This window comes from Orycteropus afer, unplaced genomic scaffold, assembly GCF_000298275.1.
Source record: "Orycteropus afer afer isolate SDZICR_OR568_19922 unplaced genomic scaffold, OryAfe1.0 scaffold00116, whole genome shotgun sequence".
NCBI lineage: Eukaryota > Metazoa > Chordata > Mammalia > Tubulidentata > Orycteropodidae > Orycteropus > Orycteropus afer.
Genome location: NW_006921703.1, coordinates 5169250 through 5188974, shown reverse-complemented (window position 1 = coordinate 5188974; position 19725 = coordinate 5169250). Strand labels below are relative to the sequence as shown.

The 19725-nt window shown below is 36.3% G+C and overlaps 1 protein-coding gene across 1 annotated transcript in view; it reads left to right on the top strand.

Moving 5' to 3' along the window:
* The window catches only part of ASIC5 (acid sensing ion channel subunit family member 5), a 52918-nt gene that overhangs the window by 4270 nt on the left and 28923 nt on the right, over positions 1-19725 (top strand). Inside the window, exons 3-4 of the mRNA XM_007943977.2 lie at positions 15058-15295; positions 17219-17344. Of these exons, the coding sequence (XP_007942168.1) occupies positions 15058-15295; positions 17219-17344 (364 nt within the window). The remainder of the gene's footprint in view (positions 1-15057; positions 15296-17218; positions 17345-19725) is intronic.

The window sequence follows — 19725 nt, the reverse complement described above, 5'->3', positions numbered from 1 at the left end:
GCTGTATGGAAGATCAATTTGCACTGTAAACTTTCACCCAGATCACAATAAAAAGCTTAGAGGAAAAAAAAAAAAAAAAAACTTCAGTGAAGACAAGTGCACACTGGATTGGACAAAAGATTAGTTAACAGATTATTACCCCAATCTAAGGTAAATTGACAAAACATGCAATCAAGATGTACTGATTATCACTGGTGAGTGGAATGCAAGAGTTGGAAGTAAAGAAGAATCACCAGTAGTTGGAAAATTTGGCCTTGGAGACAGAAATGCTGGAGATTGCATGATAGAATTTTGCAAGTCCAACTACTTATCCTTTGCAAATACCTTTTTTCTACAACACAAATGGTGGCTATACACATAGACTTCACCAGATAGAGTACACAGGAATCAGACTGACTACATCTGTGTCAAGAGGTGATGGAAAAGCTCAGTATCTTCAGTCAAAACAAGGCCAGGAGGTGATTGGAACAGACCATCAACTTTCTATTTGCAAGTTGAAGTTGAAGTTGAATACAATTAAAATAAGTCTTTGAGAGCCAAAATATTACCTTGATAATATCCCTCCTGAATTTAGAGACCATTTAAAGAATAGATTTGATTTACTGAACACCAATAACTGAAAAACAGAAGAACTGTGGGATGACATAAAGAACATCATCCATGAAGAAAACAAAAGGTCATTAAAAAGGCAGGAAAGGAAGAAAAGACCAAAATGGATGTCAGAAGAGACTCTGAAACGTGCCCTTGAATGGAGAGTAGTTAAAGCAAAGGGAAGAAATGACAAGATGAAAGAGCTAAACAAGACTTCAAAGAACAGCTAGAGAATACAAAGTCAATTATTATAATAAAATGTACAAAGACATGGAGTTGAAAAGCCAAAAGGGAAGAACACTCCCGGCATTTCTCAAACTGAAAAAACTGAAGAAAAAATTTGAGCCTTGACTTGCAATATTGAAAGATTCTATAGGCAAAATATTGAATGATGCAGGAAACATGAAAACAAGATGGAAAGAATACAGCGTCACAGTACCAAAAAGAATTGGTTGATGTTCATCCATTTCAGGATGTAACATGTCATCAAGAACCCATGGCATTGAAAGAAGAAGTCAAAGTTGTACCGAGGGAAGTGGTGAAAAACAAAGCTTCAGGAATTGATGGGATACCCATTGAGATGTTTCAACAAACAGATGCCACACTAAAGGAACTCACTTGGCTATGCCAAGAGATTTGGAAGACAACTACCTGGCCAACTGACTGGAAAAAATCCGTATTTTTACCCATTCTAAAGAAAGGTGACCCCACAGAATGTGGAAATTATCAAATAATATCATTAATGTCACACACAAGTAAAATCTTACTGAAGATAATTCAGAAACGTTTGCAGCAGTATATTGACAGAGAACTTGCTGAAATGTAAGCAGGATTCAGAAGAGAACATGGAACAAAGGATATCATTGCTGATGTCAGATAGACCTTGGCCCAAAGCAAAGAATACCAGAAATATATTTACTTATGTTTTATTGACTATGCAAAAGCATTTGATTGTGTGGATCATGACAAATTATGGATAGCATTAAGAAGCATGAGAATTACAGAACACTTAATTGTGCTCATGAGATACTTGTACATAGACCAGGAGGCTGTTGTTTGAACAGGACAAAGGGATATGCATAGTTTAAAATCAAGAAGGGTGTGCATCAGGGTTGTATGCATTCACCATACTTATTCAATCTGTATTCTGAGCAAATAATCTGAGAAGCTGGACTATATGAAGAAGAACTTGGCATCAGGATTGGAGGAAGAATCATTAATAACCTGTGTTATGCAGATGACACAACTTTGCTTGCTAAAAGTGAGGATGACTTGAAACATTTACTGATGAATGTTGAAGGCTATAGTCTGCAGTGTGAATTACACTTTGGGCCAACTCGATGGCAAATAACAACAACAACAACATACATAAAACAAAAATCCTCACAACAAGACCAATAAGCATCATTACGATAAATGGAGAGAAGAGTGAAGTTGTCAAAGACTTCATATTACTTGGTTCTACAATGAACAGCAATAGAAGCAGCAGGCAAGATAACTGATGTTGTATAACATTGGGCAAATCTGCTGCAAAAGACCTCATTCAAGTGCTGAATAGCAAAGACGTCTCTTTGAGGACTAAGGTGCACCTAACTCACGGTATTTTCAAACAAGCCATGGCATTTTCAAACACCTCTTAGGCATGTGAGAGCTGCACAATGAATAAGGAATACCAAAGAAGAGTTGTTGGTTTGGAGTTGTGGTTTTGGCAAAGAATGCTGAGAGTACCATGGAGTCCTAAAAGAACTAACGAATCTGTCCTGGGAGAGGTGTAACTGGAAAGCACCTTGGAAGTGAGAATGGTCAGACTTTGTCTCACCTACTTTGGTCACGTGGTCAGAAGAGACCATTCCTGGAAGAAGGATATCATGCTTGGCAAAGTGGAGGATCAATGAAAAAGGAGAAGGTCCTCAACAAGATGGATTGACACAGTGGCTTCAACCATGGGCTCAAGTATAGCAAACATTGTGGGGCAGGCACAGTGTCGGGCAGTGTTTCGTTCTGCTGAGCATGAGGTCACTGTGAGTCGGAAACGACTCAACAACACCTAACAGCAACAACAAAATGTTTCTATATATTATAACCTCATACTATTTTAAAAATCATGTATTCTAAAAAGAGCAAAGATTGATTGTTCTTAAATGAGTGAAAGATACTATTCTTTTAAAGAAAATTTAGATACCGCTTCCAGGATGGTGGTGTGAGGACCTCCACAGACTTTCACCAGAAACAACCATTAGTATTGAAAATTACTTAAAATTTCCAGAGACTTTAAATGTTTTTTATGTTTGTTTTGTTTGCTAAAATAAATAAATGAAAAAGAAACAATCATTTAAAATTTCTGAAATTTATCTTAAAGTCATACAGTAACAGAAGAAATACTTACTCAAGATAATCTACTAAATATTGACAAGAACAGTGACTGTAGAACCTGAGACATGAAATCCTTCCTCTTTCCCTTCTTCTGTCTCAGAATAACAGAATCCTCTCCTGAGGTAGGTTTGTTCCACATAGTAGAATTTCCTCTCTCATCAGCTCCCAGTCAGGTGCTACATACGGTATTCTCTGGGCTGTGCAGGCCACCGATATTTCTCACCCCCTACTTCAAGTCCATAATTCAGAGACTAACTTCCTTATCAGTACAGCTGAGAAGTCAGGCATTCCTTTCATCCACTCCACCTCCACTCATGGGGGAGGGGGGATGACACTATACTAGCCATTGTAACCCAAGAACACTGATGCTTTGATCAGACTTGTCCCAACCTGTTTGTAGGACAGGTGTTCTATGATAGGAGATGTAAAGTGAAAAGATCAGAACCCATTGACCTCACCCAGAGCTGTACTAATAAAGGAGAGGAGTGAAGCTGTCAATGTTTGTTTTCACCAGATCCAGAGAAGTGGTATAGTTTTCCCATACAATAAAAGAAAGGTCATAAGAACAGAGACCTCTGAAGCTCACCTCAAGGAAACTGACTTCACTAGAATAGAGTGAGGAGAAAATTCAAGCTTGAAGATGCTTTCAAAGATAATAGAGATTTTGCTGGTAAACAATTAAGACAAGGGTATTAGTTCATTGAGATCAGTAAGCTAAACTATTGGCCAGCTAGTTTACCATAGAGAACACCGGAAAAAAAAAACCCAGCTAAGTCCTCTGGAATCAGGATAAAACTCAAAGACTGGCCCCAAAAACTACCCCTGCAAAAGGGCTTGAATTTAACTAGGTAAGATTCTGGAACAGTTTATACCTCCAGAGTATTGTCAACAATAGAGCAATCAGACATCAATTAGTGGATCCTGAGTATGACACCAACAGAGATTGTCAGTTTTACAGAGAGATTAGGGAGGAGGAAGTCAGAAGATTAATCAATACCAAGCCAGTATCCTCTGAGAAGCACCACCAGAGGCTTTATACTCTGGGGCTAATACCCACTACCCACTGCCATGGAGTCTATTCCATATAGTGACCCTATAGGACAGAACAGATGTGCCTCACGTGATTCCCATGACTATAAATCTTTACAGAAGCAGATCACTTCATCTTTCTCCCACAGAGCGGATGGTGGCTTCGAACACTTGAGCTTTTGGTTAGGAGACCAATACTGCAAACACAGTTCCACTGGAGCTCCCTCTGGGGCTAATAGACTTTACTAAACAGTCCAGCCAAGTCACTAAACAAATAAATAAGCACAGAGAATAAAGAAAAGATGAGGTAGACACAAGGTACATGATCACTAGCAAACCTAGTAATAAAACTTTGAAAAGAAATAAGGACTTTCCCCAGAGAGGACACAGAGAGCCTTCCCCTAGAACCAGCACCCTGAGCTCAAACTTCTAGACCCCTGAACTATGAGAAAACTTTGCCATGGAATTTTTGGATTAGTAGGAAGGGTTTAATTTGATGGCAAGTCTCAGGGGTATAACCAGTATAAGCAACAGCCAGATCAGATTGTTTCTTAACATATCTGTCCTCTTCGCAACAAAAACTATTTTCAAAAATTATCATTAAATAAAATAATAGCCATTATTATTTAAAATGCAAAAATTATTATTACATTATTGAAATGTAAAAGGTAAAATATTACAATACAAAAATAGTTATAATATGCTTTAATATTTTTTAATAACATTAATGTATTTTTTGGGAAAAACAGGTATAGCTTTTTTTTTTTTGGTATGGCAGTAACTAACACTGCACTGAAATTTGCATTTTGAAGCCTTATTTTCCTGCAAATGTGTCAACAACTTCATCAAAATTCACTCTCTTTATGTATTCTTGTTCAATAGATACTTGTCAATCTAGCCTCACTCATAGTTGATGGGTGACTATGTATTAATTTTTATTTCAAAATTTCTTTCACATGGAGCAATGGCCATACAAATAATTAACCAAACCAGTTGCCATCAAGTTGACTCTGACTCATGCTGAGCTTATGTATGTCAGAATAGAATTGTGTTTCAGAGGGTTTCAGAATGGATGAATTTTGAAGTAGATCACCAGGCCTTCCTTTTTGAGCTATCTCTAGGTGAATGCAAACCTCTAACTTTTTGGTTAGTAGCAAAACAATTAACCACTGTGCCACCAGGGCTACTTTACAAATGCTGTTGTTATTTGCCGTCGAGTAGGCCCCGACTCATAGTGACCCCTCCTTGGGTTTCCGAGGCAGTATCACTATGGATAGTAGGATTGCCCAACCTTCCTTCCGAGGAGTGGCTGGTGGGTTTGAACCGCCCAGCCTTCTGGTTAGCAGTCAAGTGCCTTAGGCACTATGCTACCAGAGCTCCTGATAGTTAACCAAAAAAGAAAGAATGAACTCACTGCCATCGAGTCAATTCCAACCCATCTGAGGATGCAAATCTTTACAGAAGTCTATTGCACCATCTTCCTTCCAGGGAGCAGCTGATGGATTTGAACTACCAGCCTTCTGGTTAGCAATCAAAGCCTTAGGCACTGCATCACAAGAACTCCCACAAATACTTAGGAAGACAGACTTTTAACGATATACTTGACAGAAACTCATAAAAATCACCTAACAAAAATCCTGTAACTTACAATACAGTTAATGACTTTATTTCCTCTGGATCAATTCTATTGATTTAAAATATCTCTCTATCAGAAAATTTCCTCTAAAAATAACTGTAAAATTTATTACAAATTTCTATTGTATCTGGTAAAAGCTTCTGAAATTTGTCTTTTGCTAATATTAGAGATAGATGTTATCTTAAAATAAATGACTTGACTCCTTGAACATATAAAAATAATTGGAATACTTCAAGTCAATTTCTTAAGTAAATTAAACAACTAAATCTAAGTAATTAAATTTACTGACAGTAAATTTTACTAATAATACCAAATAGAAATAAATATTTCCAATGTCTATGTCACATTCTTCACTTTTCCAAGAGCTCAATAAGATATTTTGAATCCAAGAAATCTGTAGTACCATATTATAACATAATCATAATAATGTTATAAAACAGAAGTTATTCACTTTAGTCTTCATATAATATGATAAATTACTTAAAATTCTGGCAGCATTTCCCTTAAAATAAAAATTTTGGTAATAAAAGTACTATTGAATGATGAATTTTGCTAATCTATTATAGCCTGGCAAACTGCCTTCCTTTCTATGCTAGGGAAGAAATTCAAGAATGAACAAACGTATCCTTATTAGGAGCAGTGCTTCCTAAACTGGAATCCACAGATCACATTTTCCTTAAGAATTTAGTAAGTCTTTTAAAATGTATTTCCTAGGTCTTTAAGAGTAATTATATGGAGAAAATATTTTCTTGTAAACCAAAACCAAACTCACTGCCATTGAGTCATATTTGACTCATAATGACCCCACCTTTGGTTTCCAAGGCGGTATCACTACAGAAGTAGATTGCCCATCTTCCTTCCAAGAAGTGGCTGGTGGGTTTGAATCCCCAGCCTTCTGGTTAGCAGTCAAATGCCTTAGGCATGACACCACCCCATAGGTTATGTCTTTGATGGCTATTTTGGTCAGCTTCTCTGGCAGGGAATGGAGAGAGATATTATGTTTAAGAGATAAAAAGTACTATCTGTGAAGCTTTTGTTTATTTATGCAAGTTGAGCACTTCAGATCTGAATTTCTGAGAACAATGGAGAGTAGTTATTTGTCCTTGTTTATTTTAATGCTGTAGCACGGGGAGTGGAGAAAGGAAAGTGAGAAGAAACCAATAGTAGGAAGAGTACTGATGGGTAGTCAAAGATGGTATGTGGCTTATTTTAAAGGTCTAGGTCTAAAAACACTCATTCACCTTTGGCAAAAAATTTGGAAGACACTTAACTAAATAACCAAATATAAAAGATTGATATATAATGCCCCTTCCAAAGAAAGGGGATCCAATGGTGTTCACAAATTATTGAATAATGTAATTAATAAGACACACTAGTAAAATATTGCTGAAGATAATTCAAAGATGAGTGGAGCAGCACATTCACAGGGAACTGCCAAACATGAAAGCCAGATTCAGAAGAGGACATGGAATGTGAGATGTCATTGCTGATGTGAGATGCATCTTGGGTGAAAGCAGATATTAGCAGAAAAATATTTACCTATGTTTTATTGATAGGAGCTCTGGTAGTGTAGTGCCTAAACACTTGACTGCTGACCAGCAGGCTGGTGGTTCAAACCCACCAGCCACTCCTTGGAAGGAAGATGGGGCAATCTACTTCCGTAGTGATACTGCCTTGGAAACCCAAGGAAGGGTCTCTGTGAGTCAGGTCCAACTTGATGGCACATAACAACAACAATAACAACAATGTTTTATTGATTAAGCAAAATCATTTGGTTGTGTGGATCATTATAAATTATGGATAACACTGTGAAGAATGGGAATTCCAGAATACTTGTACTTACATGGAACTTGTACAAAAACCAAAAAGCAATCGTTTCAACAAAACAAGAAGATATTGCATGGTTTAAAATTGGAAAAATTATGTGGCAGAATTGTAGCCTTTCACCTTACTTACCTAAACTGTATGCTAAACAATGTGATGAGCTGGACTGTATGAGGAATGTAGTATCAGGATTGAGGAAATGGTATTTTTACACAAATAGAGTGACTGTTACATATTTTTTGTCCAACCGTACTCTTACCCCATGACGTATTTCCACGAATACATAATGCTAATTTTTCTCACATGTTGCTATTAAAAAAAAAATTAAGATTTTTTTTACAGAAAATACATGCTGACGGGGATGCAGCTGGCAAAAAAGTAGTGCAACAAGTGTATTAATTGTGTAAAAATGCAGCCTGACATGTTGATGACACAAAACCTTGCTTGCTGAGAAGTGAAGAGGACTTGAAGCGTTTACCAATGATGATCAACAACTGTAGCTTTCAGTATGGATTACATCGCAACATAAAGTAAGCAAAAATCCTCACAACTAGACCAATAAACAATATCGTGATAAATAGAGAAAATATTGAAATTGTCAAGCATTTCACTTTGTTTGAATCCATAATCAATACTAAAGGAATCAACAGTCAAGAAATCTAATGACATTGCATTGGGCAAATCTGCTACAAAAGACATCTCTAACGTTTTAAAAAGTAAAGATGTCACTTTCATGATTAAGGTGCATTTGACCCAAGCCATGATATTTTCAATTGCCTCATATCTATGTAATCTGGACACTGAATAAAGACAACCAAAGAAGAATTGATGCCTTTGAATTATAGTGTTGCTGAAGAATTACTAAATATATCATGGACTGCCAGAAGAATGAACAAATTTGTCTTGGAAAAAGTACAGCCAGAATTGCAGCTCCTTAGAAGAAAGGATACTAAGACTTGTCTCATTTATTTTAGTCATATTGTCGTTGTTGTTGTTGTTATGTGCCATCGAGTCAGACCCAACTCATAGTGACCCCTCCTTGGGTTTCCAAGGCAGTATCACTATGGAAGTAGATTGCCCCATCTTCCTTCCGAGGAGTAGCTGGTGGGTTTGAACCTCTAACCTTCTGGTTAGCAGTCACTGGCGAAGAGAGGGTACAGAAAAAAGAGGAAAAGCCTCAATATGATGAATTGACACAGTAACTACATCAGTGGACTCAAACATAGCAATGATTGTGAGAATGGAGCAGGACTGGGCAGTGTTTCGTTCTGGTGTACATCGGGTCTATTTGTAATAAAATCGACATGACCACACCTAAGAGCAACACAACGTCATGATCTGATGAGAAATTAATATATTCTTGTCCATTTTCTTTCTCCACAAACTTATCTGTAAAATTCATATTTCTTTTTAATATATGATACATTGGCATCTATTTTGTTGGAACTCAATGAAGGACAGAAATATCCATTAACTTGGACTTATTCATATGTATCATATGATTTGGGGAAGTGCATTAATAGGCATTAATATACATAAAAATAGATTTGTGGTGTTGGCAAAGAATACTGAAAATACTATGGACAGCCAAAAGCATTAACAAATCTGTTTTGGAAGAAGTACAGCTGGAATGCTCTTTAGAAGCAAGAATGGCCAGAATTTATCTCATGTAGTTTGGTCGTGTTGTCAGGAGGGACCATTCCCCATAGAAGAATATTATGCTTGGTAAATTAGAGGCTCAGCAGGAAAGGAGAAGTCCCTCAATGAGATGGGTTGACACAGTGCCTCCAATGATGGGCTCAATCATAGCAAAGATTGTAAGGATTATGTAGGACTGGGCAGTATTTTGTTCTGTTGTGCATAGGGTCACTCAATAGCACATAACAACAGCAACCAGTCATTAAATTTTTAAACAACCTATTTTTATTATTACTTTCCTTTACCAGGCTCTGTGGCATCATTAAGAAGGTGTGTGAAGTGTAGACTGCATTAGATAACGCTGTCAGAGAGAGTAACATCAAAGTGACTAAATTTAGTTTTTGTGTGGTGTTTCAACAGAAATTTACTGTTTTTTATAAAAATATGCCTGTATTTAGCTATAACAAAAAAATGTTATAAGCCTAGCTTATATAAATCAATATACCTACAAGGCTCTAACTCCATGCAATTTACTTTTTGAAACTTCTAATCTGCTCTGATGGTGTAGTGGTTAAAGGATTAGACTGCTAATCAGAAGATCAGCAGTTGGAACCAATAAGTCACTCCACTGAAGAAAGATGAGGCAGTCTGCTTCTGTAACGATTTATCGCCTTAGAAACTCTAGGAGGCATTCTACTCTGTCCTAAAAGGTTGCTATGAGTGGGAATCCACTCAAGGGCATTGCGAATGCACTCCCTTCAGAGCTGTCATTATTATCCAGTTACAATGAGCTTCAAATTATATTTCATCTGTACATGCTATATGCATGTGCTGTTGTTTTTTTTGATGCTGTTGTTTTCATAGTCACTGATTTTCTAGAGTTATAACTACAGTATTGTGGTAATTAGTATTTGTAGACACACTTTTTTTTTGAGAATGAAGTACTAAGTAAAGGAAAAGAAGGACAAAAATCTACAAAAGGCACCTACTCAGTCACTAATAATATTGTTAATAATAATGCTTTAATATAATGTAAAAAGATTTTACAAAGTAATTTTGCTATTAGTATTCAAATAATCTAGGAAATATTGCAATTAAGCAATTTATTACTATATTTATCACATATTATTCCATGACTAAAATTGATAGTAAACATTACTAAGGATTCTGTATACCCTGTTACTGGAGGAGGTCCATGGGAGGGGGGCGTGACACTATGAGTTACCTCAGGGGGTGACAGCATCCCTGTTGACCCCACTGCAGACTCCCATGTTAAATACAAGAGTAAGGCAAACTATCTCATCAAGCTTTCTGAAAGATTTCTGAAAGGATATACTTGGAAAGATTTTGAAATGTGAGTTAAAATTGAAAGTAAACTCAGAGCAAAACACTTTGTTCTTTGGCTGAACAATACGGCTCACAAATTTTTTCATCCCTCTGTTCACAAAACGCTTAGACTTTATCTCATTATGTTTAATTCATCTACCCACATCACCACCAACTGTTATTACTAGAACATAAAACAGCTTAAAAGAGTATTTTAAGATATCCTCCTTGTTAACCTTTTCGTCTATTGTGTTCATGACTCCCACACTGGTGACAATTCCTTTATTTCTTTGCATAACCCTTTTAAATGGAGCCCAGTGGATATTGTGTGAAAGAATATTTACTCAGTGTATGTAATATTCCAAAATTGCAGGTCTTTGGAAAAAATTCTTGGTATCCTGTCAGTCAGTCAGAGAGGTAGAAAGCTGGTGTAGCTTAGAGGTGGCCATCTATTGATCACTCACTTTGGTGTTAACACTGTGCTTCTCCCCAATCACTTCTCGGAAAATCACTAGAAACTCTTTTAACTAAGAGAAGCTAAGATTATTAGATACAATGTGGCTAGTCAAATACCATCATGACAGAGTATCAATAGTGTCTCAGAAAGAGGAAGTCAGAGGAAGATGTTTAAATGGTTACAGTGATTGGATTGGTGATTTTAAGACAGACCTTGCGTGAGGTAGGAGTGGTTTTAAACCAAACTAAACTCACTGCCATCAAGTCAATTCCTATGCATATCGACCCCCATGGATTTCCAAGGCTGAAAATCTTTACAGAAACATAGGGCCTCATCTTGCTTCTGAAAAGTGGCAGAATGGCTGATGGTTTCGAACCACTGACCATTTGGTTAGTAGCCAAATGCCTTAACCACTACACCACCAGAGCTCCTATGGGACTGATTGGGATTGGGCAAATGTTACGGTGTCATGGCTTTGCATTGGTTGGCACAATAAGACAAAGTCTTAATGTGAGTCCTGATGAACAAGCTAGTTATCTTGATAAATAAACTATTTTAGTTGGTTCAAAGTCTTATTTTATATTTCAGGAGCAGTGTTTCCTAGAGCAAAAGCTAAGGCTTTTTTAGCATAGCTAAAGTTATGTTTGCTGTTATGAATATGTGCAACATAGCAAAGAAGAATAAGTCTGTTCCTTGTTTTGTTTTGTTAACATCAAACAGGGAAATATGTTGGTTTAATTTCTCACTACAAATAATCTAAATGATGCAGGACATTGATAGTGTACCTTTGTGATCATTATTTCTGAATTTTAGCTTCATTGATTCATTTGCATGAGCTGGCTTATTTTAAGTAAAAGCAGAATAACTTCTTAATGAAAATCATATATGTGTATAATATAAACCCAATACAAGATGTACCAAAGTAAGTTTTATATGTTGGTGTTTATTTTTCCTTTTGAAATTGATATCATAACTGTGTCAAGTAATTTATCAACTGCAATTGTTTATATTCGCTTATTTGTCAAGTAGTTATGTAACAATTACTGTATACTGGGCATTCTAACTTACGGAGCCATAATTTCAACTGCAGCAACCCAGCACTAGAGTCCTAATTTTTAATGACTGTGATATGCTTGCTCTCTCTCAACATAGAAAAAAATGGAATTTTTCATATTTCAATGCCATTTTTAAAACAGTTTATTATCCCAGTGAATTATTCGATGATGCAAGCACTCTGATCATATCAATAACCTCAGCAACACTAAAGGCCTGTAGGGAAAAAAGCATCTTCCCTAAAATATAGCAGTTTAGTGAGATGTTCTGAGAATATTTCCTTGCGATTTTGCAAGTAAAGTGGAATAAAGAGGAAATACAGTTCTTGGAAAGTCTGTGGAAAAGTTGAAAATTAACTGAAGGTTATAATCTATCTCATCTGTTCATATACTTCAATGTGAAATTCTCTCCATTTCTAAAACATAAACTCTGCAACACTAAAACATTCTGACTCTTCTGCTTTCTTGGGCCATGTATATTTGAGCATTTTATTATTATTATTATTATTATTCCATTTGAATAAGTAATAAACATACCCATTAAGGCACAATAAATTTAAGATTTTTGAAGTGCTTTTCATTTGTTCAAAAAGTTATAATAGTTTCACAAAAAATCAGCAGGTTGGAATCAATAACAGAATCCTTTGATTGTCAAGTATCCACACTATATTAATGAACTAAGTCAAGTAAACACAAAATTTTATTTCAATAAAAGTATGTTAAGAAAGACATTATGCTAAGTGTTAATTAGTAAGAGTTTCTCAGCTCTAAAATAAAATGCCATTTTTTTCATTTTATTTATGATCTGCTTTTATTGAGGCAGGATTAACAGATTTAATGTTGCTTAGTTTGTAAAGAAAATAAATGTACATAAAATATGGAGCCCTGGTGATGCAGTCATTAAGCACACAGCTTCTAACTGAATGGTCGGTAATTCATACTTTCTCCAATCACTCCACTGGAGAAAGAAACGGCAATGAGTTTCAATGGTATAATGAGTTCCATATAACTGAAAATAAAATCTGGGATGTAAAGGAAGACTAGGAGCTCTGGTAGTATAATGCCTAAGGCACTTGACTGCTCACCAGAAGGCTGGCGGTTCAAACCCACCAGCCACTCCTCAGAAGGAAGGTTGGGCAATCCTACTTCCGTAGTGATACTGCCTCGGAAACCCAAGGAGGGGTCGCTATGAGTCGGGGCCCACTCGACGGCAAACAACAACAACAACAACAAAGGAAGACTAGGAATGAGATTATATCCGAACTATGTCCTACATGGCCCAATACACACTTACAAAGAATGGGTCACATATTTTGTTCTGTGTTTTCTAGAAGTTAATTTGAAGAGAAAAAGTTTGTTCAGTTTCAAGATTTGCAATATTCAAAATAAACATGTTGTTGTTGTTATGTGCCGTGGAGTCAAACCCGACTCATAGTGACCCCTCCTTGGGTTTCCGAGGCAGTATCACTACGGAAGTAGGATTGCCCAACCTTCCTTCCGAGGAGTGGCTGGTGGGTTTGAACCGCCAGCCGTCTGGTTAGCAGGCAAGTGTCTTAGCCACTATGCTACCAGCAAAAATATGCATATTGGAAGGCAAAAATTGAAAAGCAAAGTAAGATTATTATAAGGTAATATGGTAGTTTGGGGAAATAAACTACCACTAGATTGTTTGCCAGGAAAATAGTTAGGCAATATTGAGGCATCTACTTAACAAATATTCTAAGCACTCTTCTAAACGCTTTAGAAAAAATAATCCATTTCATCTGCAAAACAACATTCTGAGGTAGATTATATTAATGTCATATATATTTCACAAATGAAGAAACTGAAGCTTAGGGTAAGCAAAAGACTTTCAAGATCAGACAGTTAAATGGCTGGAAAAATCAGGGTTCAGTTAGAAGCAGAAACACTATGAATGATATCAAATAAGGGTCTCCTCAATCGTAAGGACTGGCTAAGTAGTCTTTGTAAGTCTATTGCCTCTGTTTCTGGCTCTGGATCTGAAGTCAGCTCAGGAGATACGAAAATGGATGTAAAGTGAGAGAAAACACTACAAGCTTAAATGGATGTATCTCTCTCTCACTGCCTCTCATCTTAATGATGTGGATGACCTGCTGGGTAAATTGGCACTTTCACCACACAGGGACATTTTCATCTGACCCAGGGTTTTAAAAAGCTTAAGGAGAAGATCTGACAGGGGCTATAGTTGCTGTAGTCCTGGCTGCTGCTCTCTGCCAACCAGTTGAGTCAGCTGCTCAACAGCAATGTCTGTGAACAAGAATAGCTCCTGCCCTCCAGTAAATTTTGGAGTGTAGCAGGGTACATATGGCAGCTCTGGTGGTGTAGTGCCTAAGGCATTTGACTGATAATCAGAAGACTGGTGGTTCAAACCCACTGGCCACTTCTTGGAAGGAAGACTGGGCAATCTACTTTCATAGAGATACCAGCTTGGAAACCCAAAGAAGGGTCACTATGAGTCGGAATTTACTTGACAGCAGTGAGTTTGGTTTTTTGGTTAGGATACATACAATGAGGAAACTTTGAGAAACATGGATACAGCTTTGCTAAGCTGATACAGTACAGTAACAAAGAAGGCGAGCTAGGGTTGGAACCTAGAGAATATGCCTGTAGTGACACTTTCTGCTTCTACATTTAAGTTGAATCTTGAAGATCAATTAAGATTTATCCAGACTTATGTTTGGGAGGTATTCCAGCTAAATGAAACTATATGTACAAATACAAGGTAAATTGTGCAATATGTCAAAGATTTCTTAGGAATTCAATTTTCTTTCATGTAGTATGAATTAAGGAACCCTGGTGGGGCTGTGGTTAAAGCGATCAGCCGCTAACTGAAAGGCTGGCTGTTTGAATCCAGCACCCACTCTGTGAGAGAAAGATGTAGCAGTCAGCTTCCATACAGATTCACTGCACTGAAAGCCTATGAAGCAATTTTATTCTGTCTTATAAGGTCACTACAAATCATAGCAAGCCAGTGGGAGTGAGTTAGTATGAATGAGGGAGAATAGAGGAGGTAGGCTGGAAGAGCTGATAGGGTCCATGTGTTCGAACTCTGTTCTATGGATAATTACCAGTGTTTTATTATTATGAATATTACTTTATCCTACAAATAGGTTCCAAACAGGTCCTGTGGAAAAATTTGGTGTTATTTTTTTCTTATGGAGTATTGTATCCAAAGTCCTCCATCTTCAGGAAATCAGTACCAATTCTACAGGCTCAAGAGAGGCTATTGACTTTCTGACAAGACACAAAAACTTCAGCATTAAGGAATTTGTCAAGAAAAATGGTTTTTATCTCAACGATAGCACTTTGTTGGAATGTGACTTTTTTGGAAAGCAATGTGGCCCAAAGGTAAGTAATTTGATATTTCTTTAAATATTATTAGCTATTTCATTGTACTATTTCACTATTAGATAGTGTTTATTTTCATGAGGAATCAATCAAAATTTGCTTAAGATTATATTTCATTAGCTCAGCCTTATGATATCAGGGAGTGTGTGGTGCAGCTGTTAACTGTGAAAATGCTAACCAAAAGTTGACACTTGGAACCCAGCCACTTCATGGGATAGTGATGAGGTGGCCTGTTTCTATAAAGATTAAAACAAAACAAAAGAGAACAAAACATTGCCATCAAGTCTGTTCTGACTCATTGTGACCCCTATAGCGTGTCCAAAGCTATAAATCTTTATGGAAGTGGACTGCTCCTTCTTCCTCCCCCAGAGCAGCTGGTAGGTATGAACCACGGACCTCTAATCCGTAAAGATTAGAGCCTTGAAAACCCTATAGGGCAGTTCTACTCTGACCTATAGTTTCGCTATAAACCAGAATAGACTGGATGACAATGTGTTTGGCTTTGAGTTTGGATACATTTAAGACAGATTTTGTCTTTCAAACAGTTAGATAAGGGAAGCTATAGAAATAAATATTCTGTTTCCTTTCTTGCAGTCTAGCCCTTCCAAAAGAAAATCTATTTTAACACAAACAATATATATATTTTTGCCATTTATCCACAAATAACCCATTGGAAGTGTTTTATCATCATTAAGCAGCTATAATTCTGATTTTATGTTTCTGTCATTGCATTAGAGACTATAGAAAATGAGAGGGTACCAGCATTTGAATATGAAAATTGTGTATATATCACTCATAACATATAAGAATTCTGTTTTTATTGTTTTGTATTTAATCTACATTTAAGAGAAAGTGATAGATATATCTGAAATTTACTACCGAAGGGATATGTAGACACTTTGACCCTGTATTCATTTATTAGCAATTCTGTAATGTGTACTGTTAGGTGATTTACAAATTCATGGCTCTAGGGTAAATTTCTTATCCTTTTGGTAGTCTCTCTTAATACACAGTAAATAGAAAAGAAATGCCTGAGAGACATATGAATGAGAGATGTAAGAGAAGTTCTTCTATGCTGCTTTTTATTTGCCAAAATGTGTAAAGACACCACCAAGAGAAACCCAACTCAAGTAAGCTGCAGAGTGAAAGGAATGAATTGGTTTAGTTAACTGGGAAGTTCATGAGTAGGACTAGCTCCAGAAAAGGCTAGACCAACAGACTCCAATATTTTCATTAAGATTATATCTCCTTGTTCATCTTTTGACTCTTGATTCATTTTTTTTCTGTATGAGTTCTTCCCACAGAGAGCCATGATAGCAGATGTCAACCTTCTGTTCATTGTCATGGTTTAGTACTCTATTATCCATTTAAAATACCATGGAAGACTGATTATCTCTAGTTGGAACACATACCAATTCCTGAGTTAACCATTGGGGCCAGGGGATGGAGTATTCATATTGCACAGCATGTGTCATATGAGGACCTCTCTGTAATCAGGACAGTTGGGGAAGAAGAGTGTAAAGAACACAGCATTATCATTAACCAGCTCATCATGATCATACAAGATAGAGAAGGGATGGGGCCTCTAAGAAAAGATGCTGAAAGAGTTCACCACATTTCAAAATATATGTTTCCATGAGTGTTGGTAAAATATGTATTTTTGTAATCTTGTAAACATGCTTAATTTCATAGGAAAATATCTCACTTAAATAATCAAATACAAATTGACAAGTGCATATTACAAAATAAAAAGGAAACTATCACTGAATACAAATATGGATCACCTGATAGTCTATTCTTTCCAATATCTCTATATTCTTACTTTAAAATCTCTGATTTTCTTTTTGAAAAGAGATTTAAATTTTAGAAATGAACAAAATACCCAATTGATAGTGTTTTATTTAATTTATTTTCATATTGGAGGATTTTGCACATGTCTTCACTGAATACGGAAATTGTTTTACTTTTAATCATGGTGAAAATATCCAAGCAAGGAAAAAAGTGAGTGTGTCTGGACGAGGCTTAAGCTTACTCTTCAATGTGAACCAGGTAATGAATTTTCTTAAACTTAGCCAAGGTTCAAGTCAAACAACAGTGTGTAGGAATTAAAAGAATATATAATAATAATATATAAATTATTTAATAATAATTATTATTATTTAATTTTTATTGTGATTTGGGTGAAAGTTTACAGAACAAATTCATATTCCATACAGCTGTTCATACACATTTTGTCTCATGACATTGACTTCAATTCCCCAAAATGTAACAGCTCTTTCTACTTCCTCTCTGTAGCTACCTTTTCCCTGTGTCTTTTCCTCCCTTGAACTCCTGCCCTGCCCCCCAAAGCAAACACTGCCCTTCTGTTCTCCCATGATTGATTGCTCCAAGGAGTATATCTACCTGATGTAAACGGTCATCCCATATGCCTGTGTATTGTTTGGATGGAAGCCACAGAAGAGCTCAATTCCAGTCCTAAAGGGTGGCTAAGGGCCATAGTCTCAGAGCTCTCACCAGGCTCTGTCAGACCAGCAAACCTGTTTTTTTTTTTTTTTTAATGATTTTCAGTTTTGTTCCACATTGTTCTCCCACTCTGTCTTGAATCTCCTGCACCAATTCCCTTCTGGGTGGTTGACTGTGGCAGCCGGGCACTACCTAGTTGTTCACAGATCTCATGGTCTAGGCTGAGGATCACATGTTCTACCAGTACCTTGGACTGTTTCCATGCACCTTTGCTTTTCTTAGTTCTTCTTAATATTTTGCCCTATCAGCTATCTTTCACAAGTTGGATGATATTTTGATTTTTATTAATGTAGTTTGTAATCTCATGGATACAATAATTGATTTAGAAATTAAAAAAGCCAAATTTATAGGCATAATCTGGATATTTTTAACTATAGTACTGACTTGCATTATTGTGAGTCCAAGAAATGTTCAGGCCAAAAATAAGGAAACAAGATATACCCAAGGTGCAATGTATATCGCTAATTTAAGATGACTCTACTGCATGCTTAAAAAAAAATTTAAAAAACTATATATGTAAATAGGAGCTCTGGTAACATAGTGCCTAAGGTATTTGACTGCTAACCAAAAGGCTGGCGGTTCAAACCCACAAGTCACTTCTCGGAAGGAAGATGGGGCAATCTACTTCCATAGTGATACTGCCTCGGAAACCCAAGGAGGGGTCACTATAAGTCAGGTCTGACTCCAAGGCACAGAACAACAACAATATATGTAAATAAAACAATCTGTTTTTGAAAACGGCTATACAAATACATTTGACAAGCTATAGAATCCATAGTCTAGAAAGATGAAAAAAGCGACTGCTTTGCAAAAGCCTCATTTTTCTATGCTAACTAGCCAGAAATGTTTTAACTGTTTGGAACTGGGAAGAAGATGTTCAGGTAGTTGAGAAATGTGGTAGCATTACCTTCAAGAGCTCTGGTAGTATAGTGCCTAAGTCATTTGACTGCTAACCAGAAGGCTGGCGGTTCAAACCCACCAGCCACTCCTCGGAAGGAAAGTTGGGCAACCTACTTCCATTGGATATGACTTAACAGCAGTGTGTGTGTTTTTTTTTTTTTTAACCTTCAAGAACATCTGATAGAGTTAAGACCCAAGTTTAACATTCTGAATTGCACAAGCATTTCTAGTATTACACATTTGGAGTTATTCTAGCCCATTATTATGGTTTTATAAATAAGGATTCTGAAATGCTTATGAATTCAGTATCCAAAATCACACAATTTACAAAGATGAGCAATAAACCTACTTTCCATGAATCTCAGCAAACCATTCTGCCTCTCAATCCAAGTGAATAAGATAATTGGCTATTTTAAATAAGTTCTGTTAAAGTAAACTCCAAAACTTCCTCCCATATGCCACTCAAGATACTCCTCTTTATGTTTAAACACAGCAATACACACTGCAAGTAATGTACCCATACTCATATATATGTTTATAAGTTTGATTAATATTTTTAAGGAATTCAAATATTAACCATAAGATCAATTCAAATATTGTATGGGTTTTAAGGTAGGGTTTTCCAAATAGTTTTAGAATGCAACTAAAATCTACAAATTCAACACATTGTTTTGTAAGTTAACTCACACTGAGGTATTTCTCCAGCATTTCAGGCTTCCTAGAGGTCGAAAGGCCCAAGAGAAACAGGCCTTATAGTTACAAATGAAATTTAAATGGTTTGGTTAAATGTAATTTCATATGCAATTGACCCATTCACAAGAAAAAGAATCTTATTTCCAAATACATTCCTTTTCCTTGTAACCTGAATTTAAAACTAGTGACAAAGTTTCAGGAAGTTCAGTCTTAAACTTCATCTGACAGAGGATATTTAAGAGAGCATTTGTTTTAAATAAATAGTATGTCTTCACTATCATAGAAAAAGGAATTTGATTAATGATTTAAAAAAA